Here is a 20,036-nt window from a genome sequence, read left to right as displayed (position 1 = left end):
AGATGGATTGACAGAATAGATTTTCAGATCCCCCCTAATGAAGGCATCTAAAACTAGGGGGCATAGTTTCAGAATAACGATTTGTGCATTTAAATCCAGGTTGAGGAGGTATTTCTTCCTGGGAGGGTGAATTTTTGGAATTCTCTACCCCAGATGTGGAATCATTGAGGCACAGATTAACAGACATTAGAAATACAAGGGCATCAGAGTGGTATTGAAGAGAAAAGCTGGCTTAATAGACAATAGACAATAGACAATAGGTGCAGGAGTAGGCCATTCAGCCCTTCGAGCCAGCACCGCCATTCAATGCGATCATGGCTGATCACTCTCAATCAGTACCCCGTTCCTGCCTTCTCCCCATACCCCCTCACTCCGCTATCCTTAAGAGCTCTATCCAGCTCTCTCTTGAAAGCATCCAACGAACTGGCCTCCACTGCCTTCTGAGGCAGAGAATTCCACACCTTCACCACTCTCTGACTGAAAAAGTTCTTCCTCATCTCCGTTCTAAATGGCCTACCCCTTATTCTTAAACTGTGGCCCCTTGTTCTGGACTCCCCCAACATTGGGAACATGTTTCCTGCCTCTAATGTGTCCAATCCCCTAATTATCTTATATGTTTCAATAAGATCCCCCCTCATCCTTCTAAATTCCAGTGTATACAAGCCCAATCGCTCCAGCCTTTCAACATACGACAGTCCCGCCATTCCGGGAATTAACCTAGTGAACCTACGCTGCACGCCCTCCATAGCAAGAATATCCTTCCTCAAATTTGGAGACCAAAACTGCACACAGTACTCCAGGTGCGGTCTCACCAGGGCCCGGTACAACTGTAGAAGGACCTCTTTGCTCCTATACTCAACTCCTCTTGTTACAAAGGCCAACATTCCATTGGCTTTCTTCACTGCCTGCTGCACCTGCATGCTTCCTTTCATTGACTGATGCACTAGGACACCCAGATCTCGTTGAACTCCCCCTCCTCCTAACTTGACACCATTCAGATAATAATCTGCCTTTCTATTCTTACTTCCAAAGTGAATAACCTCACACTTATCTACATTAAACTGCATCTGCCATGTATCCGCCCACTCACACAACCTGTCCAAGTCACCCTGCAGCCTTATTGCATCTTCCTCACAATTCACACTACCCCCCAGCTTAGTATCATCTGCAAATTTGCTAATGGTACTTTTAATCCCTTCGTCTAAGTCATTGATGTATATCGTAAATAGCTGGGGTCCCAGCACCGAACCTTGCGGTACCCCACTGGTCACTGCCTCCCATTCCGAAAGGGACCCATTTATCCCCACTCTTTGCTTTCTGTCTGTCAACCAATTTTCTATCCATGTCAGTACCCTACCCCCAATACCATGTGCCCTAATTTTGCCCACTAATCTCCTATGTGGGACCTTGTCGAAGGCTTTCTGAAAGTCGAGGTACACCACATCCACTGACTCTCCCCTGTCAATTTTCCTAGTTACATCCTCAAAAAATTCCAGTAGATTTGTCAAGCATGATTTCCCCTTCGTAAATCCATGCTGACTCGGAATGATCCCGTTACTGCTATCCAAATGCTCAGCAATTTCGTCTTTTATAATTGACTCCAGCATCTTCCCCACCACTGATGTCAGACTAACTGGTCTATAATTACCCGTTTTCTCTCTCCCTCCTTTCTTAAAAAGTGGGATAACATTTGCTATCCTCCAATCCACAGGAACTGATCCTGAATCTATAGAACATTGAAAAATGATCTCCAATGCTTCCACTATTTCTAGAGCCACCTCCTTAAGTACTCTGGGATGCAGACCATCAGGCCCTGGGGATTTATCAGCCTTCAGTCCCATCAGTCTACCCAAAACCATTTCCTGCCTAATGTGGATTTCCTTCAGTTCCTCCATCACCCTAGGTTCTCCGGCCCCTAGAACATTTGGGAGATTGTGTGTATCTTCCTCAGTGAAGACAGATCCAAAGTAACGGTTTAACTCGTCTGCCATTTCTTTGTTCCCCATAATAAATTCCCCTGCTTCTGTCTTCAAGGGACCCACATTTGCCTTGACTATTTTTTTCCTCTTCACGTACCTAAAAAAACTTTTGCTATCCTCCTTTATATTATTGGCTAGTTTACCCTCGTACCTCATCTTTTCTCCCCGTATTGCCTTTTTAGTTAACTTTTGTTGCTCTTTAAAAGAGTCCCAATCCTCTGTCTTCCCACTCTTCTTTGCTATGTTATACTTCCTCTCCTTAATTTTTATGCTGTCCCTGACTTCCCTTGTCAGCCACAGGTGTCTCTTACTCCCCTTAGAGTCTTTCCACCTCTTTGGAATAAATTGATCCTGCAACCTCTGCATTATTCCCAGGAATACCTGCCATTGCTGTTCTACCGTCTTCCCTGCTAGGGCCTCCTTCCAATCAATTTTGGCCAGCTCCTGCCTCATGCCTCTGTAATCCCCTTTGCTATACTGTAATACCGACACTTCCGATTTTCCCTTCTGCCTTTCCATTTGCAGAGTAAAACTTATCATGTTGTGATCACTGCCTCCTAATGGCTCTTTTACCTCTAGTCCCCTTATCAGATCAGGATCATTACACAACACTAAATCCAGAATTGCCTTCTTAAGTCCTGTTTGTGTTTCTTATGATCTCTTTTTTTTTTGCTGGCTTTTTAGTGAAGCAGCAAATTGTTCTTGGGTTATTTCCAAGTGGGTAATTTCCATTGAAAGTTGCATGCGCTGTTTTGCAATAGTGTTTTAAGTTACGGTGCTTAGGAGTAGAACACATCTGCTGACAGTTTAAACAAGCGGGTCTTGTGCACGTTTCATGAAGCATGTAAAAACATTGAAACTAAGAACAGAGGAAGGCCACTCCGTCCTCCAAGCTGCTCTGCCATTCAACACAATCACAGCTGATCATCCATTTCAGTACTATTCTCACCTTCTTTGCATATCCCTTAATCCCTTTCACATTAAGAAATATGTATAATTCCTTCCTGAATATATTAGATGTGGCCACTAAAGACTTGGCCACCACTGCCTTAATATATTTAAAGACTTTACCACTGCTGCCTTCTGAGATAGACTTCCATAGTTCATCACCTAGATGAAGAAATTTCTCCTGATCTGCATTCTGAATTTCGTCCAATTTTGGATGACAAATAAAGCTATCTTGAATCTTGAATCTTGAATCTTGAATATATCCTGGATAGGCTTTGGTCCCTGCTTCTGAATTCTACAACCATCAGAAACATCCCGTACTTAGCCTGCCTAGTGCAATTGAAATTTTATGTTTCAATGGGATCCCTTCTCGGTCTTCCATAGTCCAGTGAGTATTAGTCTAACCAATCCAATTTCTCTTTGGTGAGGCCATGACACATGCACAGTTTTGCATGCACAGTTTTGGTCACTTTTTCTGAAGAAGGATGTTCTTGTCCTGGGGGAAAGTGTGATGAAGGTGTATAGACGAGGTCCTGGGACAACAGGACTGACTGAAATAGGAAATTTGGATCTTGTACTTGTACTAATTTCCTCATATTGAACCCTCATTCTTGACATTCTTTGAATTTTATTCATTACCAACTGAACTTACGATAGAAAAAGTTCCTCAATTCATACCATATCCCTAATTCACACTTCATATCCCTATAGTTACCTTTGTTCTTAACAGTACCACTTTTCTTGAAACTTAGATTCCAGAATGTTTACCTTGTTCTTTGGGTTGAGTCTAATTTATAGACTTATTACAACTATCGTAACTACTTTCTCCAGACTCCTCATTTTCTGTAGTTGTTTTTGTTTCATTTTATGTGTTTTTTTCTCTTCAATCAAATTAAGGTTCATCCATTTTTCCCAGTAACTCAATGGAGCCAAAATTAATATGGTTTCACAAACAGTGTTGGTAGCAGTCATAATTGTTGCAAACATATTTGGAAATCAGCGCTATAAACAAAATGAGCCCTTGCAGTACTGATGCAAGAAAATGCAAGCTCAAATGAGAATTTCGCCGAATGGCATATACAGTTTTGACAAAATGGCAATAAATGACAGATGATTAATGACCCAGCAAATGTGACCATGAACACATCTTGTGTACTAACAAATGCCTATTAGTCTATATTTCACATACCTTTCTGCACATAGCATGGTGAGATCCCTCAGAACATAGAATAAACAAAAGATTCCTTTAACATCTTTAAAGTACAGAATAGAAAGACCAGACCAGATAGCATCTGTGGAAAGACAAACAGATAATCTGCAGATGTAAACTGACCGAGTGTACAACAATTTCTGTCTTTATTTTAGATTTCTTGCACCTGTAGTATTTTTCTTGTATATTACGGTTTAAGGTGCAGGGTATCTGTTACAGTTGTTAAATGTAGTTTATGATTATGTTTAAGATATGTTAGCTTTATATTGATGTCATTACTAATACTTTGGTTTCATCGATTTTATTTTGCTGTAGAAACTATTTTCGAGTGCATTCCTTCGAAGATTGAGTATTATTGCTAATGTGTTGGTTGTAGTTAAAAGAACTAATGCTCTCCTGGATAAACTTTAAATCTCAAATACTGTAGTTGTTAAGCAGGAAATCTAATCATCTGGCATCAGTTGGGTTAATAGCTTTCATCACTTTAATACATATCCAAGAGAGCTTGCCAAAATTAAGTTTGTTGTTCTAAAATTGGGCTACCTGAATACTAGGTGATCAGTGGCACAAACGTCATATTGGCTATGAGTTCAATATAAAATCTTGACTTTCCAAGCATATAGCTTGTACATTTTCAATAAAGTCCATGGAAAGATTTTGTTTAGTTGTATTTTCTCACCACTATTTCTCTCTCCTGGTAGAACATGGAGGTCCCAACAGTTAGCAGACAACATGCAACACTGCTCTTCAACACGGCTCTTGAACAAGGAAAATGGGATCTTTGCCGACATATGATCCGCTTCTTGAAAGCCATTGGCACAGGAGAATTAGAAACTCCTCCACCCACTCCTACAACTCAGGTAAGTGTGCAAAAGGCTTATTTTTGTGCATCATTGACAGGTCCAGTATTTAAGGCCCAAGCTGATAGACTATCATGGTAATGGTGTGTTGCTCTGCTGAACTACTGCACTTTTTGTGGTTTAGTATATAGGCCTAACGATAGTGAAAGAATAGTGATACATTTTAAAATAAGATAGTGAGTGATTTGAACCAGAACTTACAAGTGGTGGCATTCCTGATATCTTCATGCCTTTGCTCTTCAGGAAATAGAGATTTCTGATATGGAAGGTGGTATTGAGGAGGCTGAGCAAATTGCTACAGGGCTTTTTGTAGATGGCCGACAGTCTAGCCTTCTGCGGATGGAATGGATCTTCAGAATGCTAGATGAGGTGCCAGTGAAGTGGGTTGCTTTGTTCTAAAAGATTCCCAAGGTATATTCAAGCTTCACTCACCCTAGCAACTCAAGAGTAGTCCATTACATTACAGTCTTAAGCTTTGTAGAGAGTGGAAATATTTTGTAGATTCAAGAGGTGAGCTACTCTCAGCAGTAAACCTTGCATCTTACCTTCTATTGATTCCACAATATTTATGTGATTGATTTATGTGATTTCTGGCCATCGGTGATTCAAAATATTGTTAGTGGGGGATTTGGTTCTGATGAAATCAATGAATGTCATGATGAGGTGGTTAGGCACTTTTGAGATGGTGAGATCAGTGCTTGGCATATTTATGGCACAAATGTTGCATGTTACTTAAAAGATCAATCCTGATTCTTGTCCAGGTCTTGTTATATGTAGGTGTAAACTGAGAAATTTATGAGGAATTAGAAATGAAACTGGACAATCATCAGTTGTAGCCTAATAGAAACATGAAAATAGCTGCAGGAGTAGGCCATTCGGCCCTTTGAGCCAGCACCGCCATTCAATATGATCATGGCTGCATCCAAAATCAGCACCCCGTTCTGAATTTTTCCCCATATTCCTTGATTCCCTTAACCCTAAGAGCTAAATCTAACTCTCTTGAAAACATCCAGTGAATTGGCCTCCACTGCCTTCAGTGGCAGAGAATTCCACTGATTCACAACTCTGAGTAATAATGGGGCATGCTCATTAATAAAAATAATTGGTCTTGGACACCCCCATAAGACTGTCCTTAAGATTAAACGATTGACCTCCAACAAATACTAATCTTCATAATGTATTAAGATGCTTTGAAGTGCAGAGGATTGAGAATTGTGTTTTGCATCATTTTTTTAACATGAGTTCTTCTGTTAGTTTGTGGTCTTTACAGTTTCTCTCAATTCCAAATATATATAATTGTCAATTTTGTTTTTCCATAATTCAGTGTTGAGCTCAACTTACAGAAATAAACTTAAACTTTGCTTTATAAATCGGACATACCTTTAGAAGCCATCTGTCTAGTTTCTCTATTTTTCATGTGTTATTTAAACATTAGTATTAGGATTCTGGAGAGGTTTGGAACATGCAGATTAAGATAAACAATCTTGCAATCAACATTGTGAATTAAATGTACAGTGAGTGCCCTCCATAGTGTTTGGGACAAAGACCCATCATTTATTTATTTGCCTCTGTTCTCCACAATTTGAGATTTGTAATAGAAAAAATCACATGTAGTTAAAGTGCACATTGTCAGATTTTAATAAAGGCCATTTTTATACATTTTGGTTTCACCATGTAGAAATTACAGCAGTGTTTATACATAGTCCCCCATTTCAGGGCACATTAATGTTTGGGACACAGCAATGCCATGTAAATGAAAGTAGTCATGTTTAGTATTTTGTTCCATATCATTTGCATGCAATGACTGCTTGAAGTCTGCGATTCATGGACATCACCAGTTGCTGGGTGTCTTTTCTGGTGATGCTCTGCCAGGCCTGTATTGCATCCATCTTTAGCTAATGCTTGTTTTGGGGGCTAGTCACCTTCAGATTTCTCCAGCATATAAAAGTCAAGCTCAATTAGGTTCCGATTGGGTGATTGACTTGGCCACTCAAGAATTGACCATTTTTTAGCTATGAAAAACTCCTTTGTTGCTTTAGCGGTATGTTTGGGATCATTGTCTTGCTGTAGTATGAATCACTGGCCAATGAGTTTTGAGGCATTTGTTTGAACTTGAGCAGATAGGATGTGTCTATACACTTCAGAATTCATTATGCTACTACCATCAGCAGTTGTATCATCAATGAAGATAAGTGAGCCAGTACCTTCAGCAGCCATGCATGCCCAGGCCATAACACCCCCACCACCGTGTTTCACAGATGAGGTGGTATGCTTTCGATCTTGGGCAGTTCCTTCTCTCCTCCATACTTTGCTCTTACCATCACTCTGATATAAGTTAATCTTTGTCTCATCTGTCCACAAGACCTTTTTCCAGAACTGTGGCTACTCGTTTAAGTAATTCTTGGCAAACTGTAACCTGGCCATCCTATTTTTACATATAACTAGTAGTTTGCATCTTGCAGTGTAAGCCTCTGTATTTCTGTTCATGAAGTCTTCTGCGTACAGCGGTCATTGACAAATCCACACCTGATTCCTGAAGAGTGTTTCTGATCTGTCGGACAGGTTTTTGGGAATTTTTCTTTATTCTAGAGAGAATTCTTCTGTCATCAGCTGTGGAGAACTTTCTTGGCCTGCCGGTCCCTTTGTGATTAGTAAGCTCACCAGTGCTTAATGATGTTCCAAACAGTTGAGTTTGGCTGATGTCTCTAACAGTTTTATTCTTGTTTCTCAGTCTCATAATGGTTTATTTGACTTTCATTGGCACAACTTTGGTCCTTATGTTGATAAACAGCAATAAAAGTTTCCAAAGGTGATGGAAAGACTAGGTGCTGAGAGTTCTCTCATACCTGCATTAAGGAGGCAATTAAACACAACTGAACAATTACAAACACCTGTGAAGCCATGTCCCAAACAATATGGTGCCCTGAAATGGGGGGACTATGTATAAACACTGCTGTAATTTCTACATGGTGAAACCAAAATGTGTAAAAATGGTCTTTATCAAAATCTGACAATGTGCACTTTAACCACATGTGATTTTTTTTCTATTATAAATCTCAAATTGTGAAGTACAGGGGCAAACAAATAAGTGATGGGTCTTTGTCCCAAACATTATGGAGGGCACTGTACTTGTTCTTAATTTACAAACATAAAACCACGCTCTAATATAAAACTACACTCTAATACAGCTCATAAGTCATTCGTCCATCTTTACGCGGTAATGTTACAGGATGAAAATGGTTGGTTGTGTCTACTTTGTGTAGTGACAATAAAGGTTTTTACAATTTTACAATTTAATCTTCAAGTAATGTGGTTGATATGATTACTACTGCAAAATCAGTGAATAACCAAAACACACAGTACTAGTAAGTAGTTGAGGATTTAATTATTTATGTGGTCGGTTATTGAGAGAATTAGCTAATGAAACTTGAGGTATTCCTGAAGAACATTGGATGACTGGGCTGCCGGCTGTTGTGACTACTCTTACTGCAAATGTCATTGCTCATAGATGGTACATTAATTAACTTTACCTTCACTTCGAAATTAATTTCAGGATTCTTCTAATGCTAGACTAGATATTTTTCTGTTTGTTCCCACATGGTGTAAGGGATAAGAAAATATATTTAATGTTTTTGAGTTAATGTATTGACTTTTGTTTTATCATAGGAACCTAGCTCAACTGGTGGTTTTGAGTTCTTCAAACATAGGAGCATTAGTTTTTCACAGTCAACAGAAGGGCTCAGTACTGGTAAATTTAACCTCCAGAAGACACTAAGCATGCCTTCAGGGCCCTCAGCCAAAAGGTAATCATACTCTAATTTTCCAACAAGATTTTTGAAGTGTTCAGATTGAAGTGTTTACGAATCATTCCTAATTATTTGCCACTAATAAATTATACTAACCTACAAAATACAAAGAGCAATTAAATATTCATCAAAATTGTCAGGTACCGCAAGACTAAATGCAGATTTATTGGGAAAAATCTCCCCGGTCATGATAGTGAAACGAATGAATAAAAGATTAGTATTGATGTTACTTTGAACCACATTTCCTCGTTATCTGAAGAGAACATGCATTAAATATTAGCAGTAGAAGCATGGAGAAGTTGAGAAATCTGTTAAAAGTTCCCAGTGTTACATTATGTAAGTAGTTTTCCAAGTATGCAACTATTTTGGATGTTCTAATTCACATTTAATGTTTTTGGCCCACTGCTCTCAAGTTTGGACTTAAGCTGTTTTCAAGAAATTGCTTCATAAATTGGCGCTGCCGGTAGATTTGCTGCCTGAGCGCCAGATTCATTCCTGGCTTCAATGGGTCTGATTCCATGCTATATCTCAAAGCTAAACGAAATAATCGTAAGCATGAATTCTCTTCCTCCCACTTAATAAACAAAAAAACAGATACTGCTCTAAATACTTAACTGGTTAGACATCATCTGCATGGAAAGCAACATGCTGCCTGAATATTTCCAGCAGTTTTTGTTCCATCAGATTTCCAGGTTTTGCTGGGGGGTTTTGCTTTATATCAGGGATCTCCAAACTATGGCCCGCGGGCCACATCTGGCCCGCCACGAGATTTTATCCAACCCGCGGCAAGCTCTCAGGCGGCGGGGACTGGAGGCAGAAGCTGCCGGCGCAGGTTCACTGGAGAGCGGATCGCCACCGACCCAGAGCCGGGACAAGGCGAGAGATCGCAGCGCCCCCTCGCTAACAACAAACCCAAGGAAACTTCTCTCCGCACCGCCGCCGCCGCTCACTCCAGGGAGAGAGAGAGAGGGGGGGGGGTCGGGGTAGAGGGAGCAGCGGGTGAGAGCGGCGGGAGGGGGAGGGTGTCAGAGGGCCCGGTGAAGGAGCACCGCCACTTGCGGAGGCTGCTCCATCCCTCCCTCTTTCTCTCCCCTCTCTCTCCCTCCCTCCCTCCCTCGCTCTCCCTCCCTCCCTCTCTCTCTCTCTCCCAGCGGCAGCGAGATCAGCGCCACTCCTCCACTCTCTTCCCCGGCTTCGTCTCCCTCTAACTCAGCGAAATAAGAACACAACACAAGTGAAACTTCCCTCCTCACTGCCGCCGCTCACCCCGGGGATGCGGGACTTCTGAACAACAACTATGCTTGTGTTTGTTCTTATTTCGCTGTGTTAGAGGGAGATGGGGCCGGGACAAGAGTAGAGAGCAGCGCAGATCTCCCTGGCTCCCTCTTCCCCCACTCTCTCTCCCCCTCCATTCTTTGTCCCCCCCCCCACACGCTCTCCCCTCCTCCTCTCTACCCCTCTACCTCGCTCTCCTCTCTCCCCCAATAATTGTATACCTACGGTATATATATATTCCAATATTCCAAAGCTCTTTTTTAAAATTGAATATTATTTATTCGTTGCCATATAAACCTAATGTAAACTAATCTAATCTAACCTAACCAAGTTTAATCTTTCCGAATGTAATCTAACGTAACCTAGTCTAAACTTTTTTGAGTCCATTAAATTTATAAAACTCACACTTTATTTTTTCCTACGGCCCGCGAAAATGTGCCAAATATATAATGTGGCCCTCATGCTGAAAAGTTTGGAGACCCTTGCTTTATATTAATAAACTAACCGACACTTCCTGTTTACATTCATTAATAGAGGATTTAAAAAGGTTGCAGGAATGTGATTTAGAAAATAAGTGCAATAATTCCAAGCAACCCACTGGGGAAAAACTCCACTGTTATTTTATATTTTTTCTTCAGGTGGAGTAAAGATGTTGATAGTGCTGAGAATATGTACATAGATGAGATGCTTTGGCGTCATGCACGAAGACTTTTGGAGGAGATGAGGTTAAAAGATCTGAGCAGTTTTGCGGCACAGCTAGGTTTTGAGCTCATTGGGTGGCTCTGCAAAGAAAGGACTCGAGCAGCACGAGTTGAAGACTTTGTAAAGGCTTTAAAAAGACTTCATAAGGACTTCCTTTGGCCATTTCCTGTTATTCCTTCCTGCTCCTTTGTAAACTCACCGTTCAAAAATGGTAAATACAAAACAGGTAATATAATTATTATTTCAGCCTGTATTTTTAGACAATAGACAATAGGTGCAGCAGTAGGCCATTCGGCCCTTCGAGCCAGCACCACCATTCAATGTGATCATGGCTGATTATTCTCAATCAGTACCCCGTTCCTGCCTTCTCCCCATACCCCCTGACTCCTCTACCCTTAAGAGCTCTATCTAGCTCTCTCTTGAATGCATTCAGAGAATTGGCCTCCACTGCCTTCTGAGGCAGTGAATTCCACAGATTTACAACTCTCTGACTGAAAAAGTTTTTCCTCATCTCCGTTCTAAATGGCCTACTCCATATTCTTAAACTGTGACCCTAGTTCTGGACTCCCCCAACATTGGGAACATGTTTCCTGCCTCTGACGTGTCCAACCCCTTAATCATCTTATATGTTTCGATAAGATCCCCTCATCCTTCTAAATTCCAGTGTATACAAGCCTTGCCGCTCCAGTCTTTCAACATATGACAGTCCCGCCATTCCGGGAATTAACCTAGTAAACATATGCTGCACGCCCTCAATAGCAAGAATATCCTTCCTCAAATTTGGAGACCAAAACTGCACACAGTAATCCAGGTGCGGTCTCACTAGGGCCCTGTACAACTGCAGAAGGACTTCTTTGCTCCTATACTCAACTCTTGTTATGAAGGCCAACATTCCATTGGCTTTCTTCACTGCCTGCTGTACCTGTATGCTTCCTTTCAGTGACTGATGCACTAGGATACCCAGATCTCGTTGTACGTCCCCTTTTCCTAACTTGACACCATTCAGATAATAATCTGCCTTCTTATTCTTACCACCAAAGTGGATAACCTCACACTTCTCCACATTAAACTGCATCTGCCATGCATCCGCCCACTCACACAACCTGTCCAAATCACCCTGCAACCTCATAGCATCTTCCTCACAGCTCACACTACCACCCAGCTTTGTATCATCTGCAAATTTGCTCATGGTACTTTTAATCCCTTCATCCAAGTCATTAATGTATATTGTAAATAGATGCGGTCCCAGCACCGAGCCTTGCGGTACCCCACTAGTCACTGCCTGCCATTCTGAAAGGGACCCTTTATCCCCACTCTTTGCCTTCTGTCTGTCAATCAATTTTCTATCCATGTCAGTACCCTACCCCCAATACCATATGCTCTAATTTTGCCCACTAATCTCCTATGTGGGACCTTGTCGACGGCTTTCTGAAAGTCGAGGTACATCACATCCACTGGCTTTCCCCTGTCAATTTTCCTAGTTACATCCTCAAAAAATTCCAAAAGATTAGTCAAGCATGATTTTTCCTTCGTAAATCCATGCTGACTCGTAACGATCCTGTTACTGCTATCCAAATGCTCCGTAATTTCGTCTTTTATAATTGACTCCAGCATCTTCCCCACCACTGATGTCGGACTAACTGGTCTATAATTTCCGGTTTTCTCTCTCCCTCCTTTTTTTAAAAGTGGGACAACATTAGCTACCCTCCAATCCACAGGAAGTGATCCTGAATCTATAGAACATTGGAAAATGATCATCAATGCATCCACAATTTCTAGAGCCACCTCCTTAAGTGCCCTGGGATGCAGACCATCAGGCCCTGGGGATTTATCAGCCTTCAGTCCCATCAGTCTACCCAACACCATTTCCTGCCTAATGTGAATCTCCTTCAGTTCCTCCGTCACCCTAGGATCTCGGGCCACTACAACATCTGGGAGATTGTATCTTCCTTAGTGAAGACAGATCCAAAGATGAAAGATACTTGCTATTTTATGTGCGAATGAATCACCGAATTTTCAGAATTATGCAACGTGCAAACATTAATGTGGTATTGACAACTTTTAAAGTGCCAGAGAAGATTTCAAAGTCACACAGTGTAAAATTCTTTGAAGCTGTCAACCAAATGCAGCTTTTTCTTAGTGGTTTTTCATATTTACTATAGGCATTTAAGTTTGGTGTATCTTTGAGAAGCCTACTATATTTGTGTTCATGCAAAATAAACTATTGTTTGCTACTTTTCTTAGTTTCTTGCCCCCCTCGTCTGAAGGGAATGACTCTTGCTAGGATGATGTACCATGAGTGCCTGGAGCCTCTGATAGCTCATCCAACACATGACCAATAAACCAGAAATAAGCTATTGAATGTGGAAAGGTCTGGACAGTCCTGTGATCTTCTCCACACTCTGATCCAATAATTCCTGCAATACAACAGCGTAGCTTTTGAATGACTTGAGGAAAAGGAAATCACAAACCAGGCGCCAAATTGACGTTTTACTGGGCAGCAGTGAGCCTTGAACTCCTGTATGGTGGGAGTGGGGATGAAGGGGGTGCGATAGTGGGAGAAATTGGTCCACACTGGGCCAGGGGGGCCCAGGCAAGCAAAGGTGGTGAAAAAAGGGTAGCGTGTTACCTAAAATTGGAGAATTAATTGTTCATACTACTTCGTAAGCTACCCAAGCGGATATGAGGTGCTATTTCTTCCGTTTGCCTCACTGTGACAATGGCGAAGGCCCAAGACAGAAAGGTCGATATGGAAAGGGGAAAAAGGGTTAAAATGCTTAGCAACTAGTAGATCCAACAAGTGGACCAAGCGCAAGTGTTGGGCGAAATAGTCACCTCGTTCACATTTGGTCTCGCCAATATAAAAGAGGCCACGTCGGGAGCAGTCAGTGCAGTAGGTAACGTTATTGGAAGTGCATATGAACCTCTGTCTCACTTGGAAGGACTGCTGGCGTCCCTGGATGGATGCGAGGGAGGAGGTAAAGGTACAGCTGTCACATCTGCTGCGGTTGGAGGGGAAAGTACCTTGTGAAGGGGTGTTTTGGGTGGCAAGGGATTATTGAACCTAGGAGTTGCGGAGAGAGTGGACTGAGAGGTCAGGAACGGGGGGTACTGATTGTGAATGATGGTGGTGCTGGCTCGAAGGGCCGAATGGCCTACTCCTGCACCTATTGTCTGGAAAGTGAAAAGGAGTGGGGATGGGATGATTTGACAAGTGGTGGGATTGCTTCGCATAGTTCTCCAATGTTTTTAGGTTTTTATATTTGCTTTAGGTTTTTCACTCGTTGAATTTAAGTGTCATCAGTGAGGCCACAATATCTAAACTTGCCCCAAGAAGATGGTGGTGGACATTGTTCAGGATTTATTGCATCTTCTGAGATGTTGGTGCTTCCACAGCAATGGTGCTTCAGCCCACTGTCAGTGCTGCACATCAGAAATCCATGCTTGTCCTAATCCTACTGTAATTCATTTTTCCCACATTCCCATCGACTGCCCCAGATCTCCACATGAAGGAAAATGTAGTCTTACCAACGTGCACATCTTTGGGATGTGGAAGGAAATTGGAGCACCAATGTTTGTGAGAGGTTACAAAACCAGTTGCAAAGGCCTCACAGACAGCATTGGAAAGCATGGTTGAACTTGAGTCACTGGAGTTGTGAGGCAGCAGCTCTACCAGCTGTGTCACTGTGCTGCCCTTAATATTGTGTAGGAGAGTATTGCACAGTATATAGTTCCACAATACTCGCCCCTTGTAAGGGAATGGTGATGTATATCCAAGTTGTAATCTTGCACTTCCCTAATGTTGATGCAATTTTTGCCTTCCTACTGATATCTGTTGCAAGACTGGTAAATATAAATACACGCAGCAGGATTTAGTCCCAGAAAGTGGGAACAGGTTATAAAAGGGCACCTTATATATTTATATACTCCTTGTACACTTAAAAAAATATATATTCTTCTTCATTGTTCTGGAAAAATGTCAAACAGAACAACCCTACAAATAGATATCAGGGTAATGTGCTTTCACTGTGGCAGATTCATGCCTTGTAAATAATTAGTAATTATAAATACGATTGGGGCTTACAGTTCTCAAGTGTTGAAAAGCACAAATGTTTTAATCAACCTACTTTAAATAACTTAATTAAAAAAGTACTTATGAACATAAATAACATTTGTTTTAATTTTCTGCAGTTGGAGATCAGTTTCTTAAGTCACAGTCAACGGAGACATTTGCAAACAGTGAGTTGGAGAGTGGAATCATAAACGCACGTGGTAGTCACATCTGCCTTGGAATAAATACTGCACATGGAGACATGGATTCTGGGTCATTGCAGGGACCTCAGACACAGGATGCAATTTTGTCGCCATTGCTTTCTAAAGGTAAGTTTTTGTTTGTTGCCACAATGAAAATGGAATTTCGGTACATAGACAATGCCTTCAAAAGTCGAATTAAGCCTGATGCCCAGACATAAAACTGACACAGTACGACACTTACTAATAAAAGTAGAAGATAAACAAAAACATAAATGGCAAAAAATAAGGCAGCTAAATCATTGGGGCAAAATAAAATCAGGTTGGCTATCTAGTGATAATGTGGGGAAGGATTAAACTTTATACATTTTCTGTGCTGAAAATGTTGCATTGGTAGCTATAATAAACATGTTGTATAAAAGTGGAATTGGCCCTTCCACTTCACTGTTGCAGAAGTTAGATCTGTCTTCCTGAGGGTGAACCCACGGAAAGCAACTGACCTGGATGGAGTGAATGGAGAATCAGTGAGGATCAATGACAAAATTACTTTGAACATGTTATTCTCACCCAAACCTAAATAGAACACAACAAGTTCACCCACCTCCGCTTCTACCTCCTTGATTGTGTCTAATTCTGGTCGCCCTGCCATAGGAAGAATATCATTAAGCTGGAAAGAATGCAGAAAAGATTCACCACAATGTTAGCAGAACTGTAGGCTGCATTGCGGGGAACACTGCATTATAAGGAGAGACTGGGTCTTTATTCCCTGAAGTATTGGAGGCCGAGGGTAATTTTATAGAGGTATAGATAAGGTGATTGGTCAGGCTTTTTCTGGAGCAATCCAGAACTGGAGGGAATAGATTGAAGGAGAGAGGGGAATGATTTAAAAGAGACCTGAAGGGTGATTACTTCACGAAGGGTTGTACATGTATGAGGAATAAATTGCCAGAGGAAGCTCAAGAGGCAGATATAAATAGAGATGTTTAAAAAACATTTAGGAAATATAGGAAAGGGGGTTTGGAGGGATATTGGCCTAATGGGACTAGCTCAGTTTTAAAACCTGGTTGTGGACAAGTTGCTGTAAGACTTTTTGAAAGTTCCTTGGATGTCATTGTCATCTTTGGATTCAATTACTGCAGTGTTTTTCCAAATGGCTATCCTTCCTCTGCACCTTAAATTTCTGTCCATCAAAAAACATCCACCTCCATCTTAAATTTCTTCATGTCCTGCTCAACTTTTGCTCCTATCATTAATTGATACCTCAGATTCTTACACCTTAATTGTCATAAGTTATCAATCATTTCATACTAGACTGCAAAATAGATTGTGGTAAGTTTGGGATGTGGTACAATGATAGAGAACATGAAAAAATGTTTCCATAAATCTCACGTCTTATAGCATGATAGTCTGATTCAATTCTCTTTGACGTTTCTTCTGTTCATATATTTGGGCTGTTTTTAGCAATTTGTTGCACCTTCCTGAAACCTACCTCTGTAGGCAAGCTTTTAAAGATCTGCCCCCATCTGACCCTTTGGTTTGGCATTTGTTTTTTCCGACACCTTAAGAAGTGTCTTGGTATGTTTTTCTATATTAAGAACATCTTGCAAAAGCCAAAGAACTTAGTTTCATTGCTTGTTGGCAAAATATATCAATTTACTCTGTTGGAATGATTCTTTTGAGGAGGGTGTTAATTTAGATAATGCTCAGAAAGTGGCTATTGGACCAATTCATACATCCTTATTTTTGGTGTTAACTTACAATTTGGGGGCTTTTTGGAGCAAACACAAATAAGTACTGATTGTGAGATTTATGGAAACATTTTTTCATGTTCTCTATCATTGTACCACATCCCAAACTTACCACAATCTATTTTGCAGTCTAGTATGAAATCTTTATTTATTTCATCTCAAGCCAGAAGAGTTTAGTTTATGTGTACCAAGGTACAGTGAAAGGAGAAAACAGAACTTACTGTTTATCGTATACTTTTGTTTTTCCAGTTCTATTTATTGGCATAAAACTAATCTAGCTATTTCTTACAACTTTTAAAACAATCTTAGTGCTGCATTATAATTTGATATCTTTATAGGTGATGAATGCAGCATTGGCTCAGCAACTGATCTCACAGAAACCAGTTCAATGGTGGATGGTGACTGGACTATGCTCGATGAACATTTTTCCACACTCAGTCTCACGCCGTCTGAGCTGGAGTATATATCAATGGAGCTGGCCAATAAAGGCCCTTGTAAGTCACAGGTTCAGTTAAGGTAAATAACCTGCTAACCTTGTTTTCCGTTCAAGCCCAAAATCTGTAATTTAAAAAATTCTTATGAAAACATACCCCATGTGCAAGACTCAATTTTGCTCCGTGAGGCCCAGCACGAAAGGAGGGCCTTTCGTGCTGAAAACGAGGTTGCTGAAGTCACTTTTTTTTTGTTTCTAAAGGCTAAAATCAAAGCTTCCACTGTCGCTCCTGAATAATATCCAAGATTGCCTGGAAAAGGCTTAAAGTAGGTCCAAGCTGCCTATTGGACAGTGTTGAGAACCTTAAAACAAGAAATTTGGTTTGATTCCGGCCTAGGTTTGATCCCGACCTCGGACATTGTCTCTGAGGGGTTTGCATATTCTCTCTGATTATGTGTATTTCCTTCAGGTGTTTCACATCCCAAAGTGTCCTGGCAATTGGCTCATGTAATTAATGGCAAACGGAATCAAAATGAAATTGGTGGGCCTTTCTGAGAGAGAATGAGTGATGCTGCAGAGAAATGGGACAGTGGGCCAAATCACAATGTAGATCTTTTATATTGGAAAAAAGGCCTGCATTTTCTGTAGTTTAAAATATTATAAATAAGTTACATTTATATTTTATATAGTAACTTTAAAGTGAGACAATGTTATATGGGATTTTTTGCAAGTTTGCTTTTTGCAATCAGATTTGTCTCACTCCGACTGTTCCATTCCTTAAGGTATCTGCTCCACATCTTTATGGAAGCTGGCTGTTTGGAATGGTGTACAGTCACAGCACTCATCCTCCGAGATTCTGCAGAGATAGGTCAGATAATCAGTTCAATCCAACGCTCCGAGATTTCCAACGATATTTTGCAGGGTATTAAAGACGGCATGCTTGCTGTGGATGGATGGGCTTCATCAGACTGGTAAGTAATGTTCTGTAAAGTCAGAGCATCTAGTTTTGGTTTAAAGGGTCAACTAATTACAACTGGCTTTATTTTGATGTTTGTATAATTACAAGGTGAATATTTTGGTCATCTGTATCCTGTAGTAATGAAAGAGTTCCAATGGTTATATATATTCTACTGTACCACATCCACAATTGTCTCAGCTAAAAATCAGCTAAATTGAGGTTTGAATGAGTTGGAATGGAGTGCCAGGCCGCATGCTTACAGGAAGCTTTGGAGAAGTGCAGAAGAGGTTTACCAGAAGGGGACGAGTATGGAGAGTTTGGACAAAATTGGATTGTTTGCTCTGGCACGTCAGAGATTGGGGCGAGACCTGATAGATACCTGATAGAGGCCTAGATAGGGTAGATGGTCAGAGCTTTTTCCCCTGGGTGGAAATGTCAAAGACTAGAGGGCATAGCTTTAAGGTGAACGAGACAAACCTTAAAGGAGATGTGTGGGATACAATTTTGACACAGTGAGTCGTGGGTGGCTGGAACACGCTGCTGGGGCTGATGGTAGAGGCAGATACAATAGTGGCATTTAGGAGGCTCTGAGGAGGCAAGTGGATATGGTGGAATATAGATCACATGCAGGTAGAGAAGATTAGTTAACATGGCATCATGATCGGCACCGACATTCCCGCTGTTTTTTAATAAACTTCTTGTCTGGAGTCCAGATGTTGAAATAATCGTACTTCCCTCTCAGTTGCTGATCCTGGAAGGCAAATAAATGCAGCTGCTGTTCTCATTCACGCAAACTATTTTTGCAAGGCAGTTTCATGGTCAATGAGCAGCAACATATTTGGGAATGAAGCCAAAGTTAAGGGCCTGTCCCACTTAGGCGATCTTTTTGGCGATTGCCGGCGACTGTCAAAGTCGTAGCAGATTGCCGAACTTTTCTTTTACCCGATGACAGTGACCACGACAATGCCAAGTCAGGTCGAGATTGCAGCATCTTCTGAAACATCGCGAAAATTCCCACGCTGTCAATGCTTCTCCGGCGTCCTGGTTTTCGCTGTAATCACTGACAGGTCAGTAAGCACTTGAGAGTTTTGAACTATAACACCTTGTATGGGTCACCTAAAAACCAAGCTTCACTGTAACACGGAATAAACAGGATTTACTTCCAGTTTACTAATAGCTGTATTAAAAAAAAATTTTTTTTAAGTGGTTCAGTGGATTTTTCTGAAAAGTGGGTGGGCATTCTTTGTAAATGTAAGGGAGATGTATATCTGGTTTCTGGGTTGCATATCTGGGTTTGGAGCTCACTTTAAATGTAATGGCTGAGGCCAAAAACATCGTAAAAATTCCCATGCTTACCTGACTGTCAAACTGTCACCTCCAATCTACCTGTCAAATGTCCTGACGGTGAATAAATTGGTTAAACACAAGCATTTTATGGTATTTTGCAATGACTTTACTTATTTTAATATTATGTGCTTCTAAATGCATCTTAAAAGAACCTATCAAACCTGGGGACAGCATGCGACAGCGACCGCAATAAGCAACGATACCTGGCGACAAGCCAGCTGTCGCCGAGAAATTTCAAACCGTCTGATTTCTCGGTGACGCGCCAAGATCCACTTATGATCTTTGGAAAACTCCTCATGCCCGCGACACCCCGGCGAACTGTCGGCGACAGCCTAGTCGCCGGCAGTCGCCTTAAAATCGCCGAAGTAATGGGCCTAGAGAAAGGATTTATGCATTTGCTTAACGGACAATTGGGTCAAACAAGACTTGCTGAAGAATCAAAGAAAATTTGTGTACTTTTTATATACAATTTACAGATACCGATAACATTTATTGTGAAAGATCACACAAAATGACAAG

General features: G+C 41.1%; 1 protein-coding gene across 2 annotated transcripts in view; it reads left to right on the top strand.

Annotated features, from left to right (window-relative positions):
* Window positions 1–20,036, top strand: part of ric1 (RIC1 homolog, RAB6A GEF complex partner 1) — a 113,702-nt gene that overhangs the window by 89,837 nt on the left and 3,829 nt on the right. The window contains exons 20-25 of one of the 2 annotated variants that reach the window (XM_078395941.1): window positions 4,839–4,997; window positions 8,664–8,800; window positions 10,717–10,991; window positions 14,972–15,160; window positions 17,118–17,295; window positions 17,995–18,183. In XM_078395941.1, the coding sequence (XP_078252067.1) occupies window positions 4,839–4,997; window positions 8,664–8,800; window positions 10,717–10,991; window positions 14,972–15,160; window positions 17,118–17,295; window positions 17,995–18,183 (1,127 nt within the window). Of the gene's footprint in view, window positions 1–4,838; window positions 4,998–8,663; window positions 8,801–10,716; window positions 11,007–14,971; window positions 15,161–17,117; window positions 17,296–17,994; window positions 18,184–20,036 lie in introns of both variants that reach the window. The other variant, XM_078395940.1, reaches the window with a different exon arrangement.

Source organism: Rhinoraja longicauda, chromosome 3, assembly GCF_053455715.1.
Source record: "Rhinoraja longicauda isolate Sanriku21f chromosome 3, sRhiLon1.1, whole genome shotgun sequence".
NCBI classification, from domain to species: domain Eukaryota; kingdom Metazoa; phylum Chordata; class Chondrichthyes; order Rajiformes; family Arhynchobatidae; genus Rhinoraja; species Rhinoraja longicauda.
Note: the sequence above shows the minus strand (reverse complement) of the source record. Positions and strands in the feature narration are given on the sequence as shown.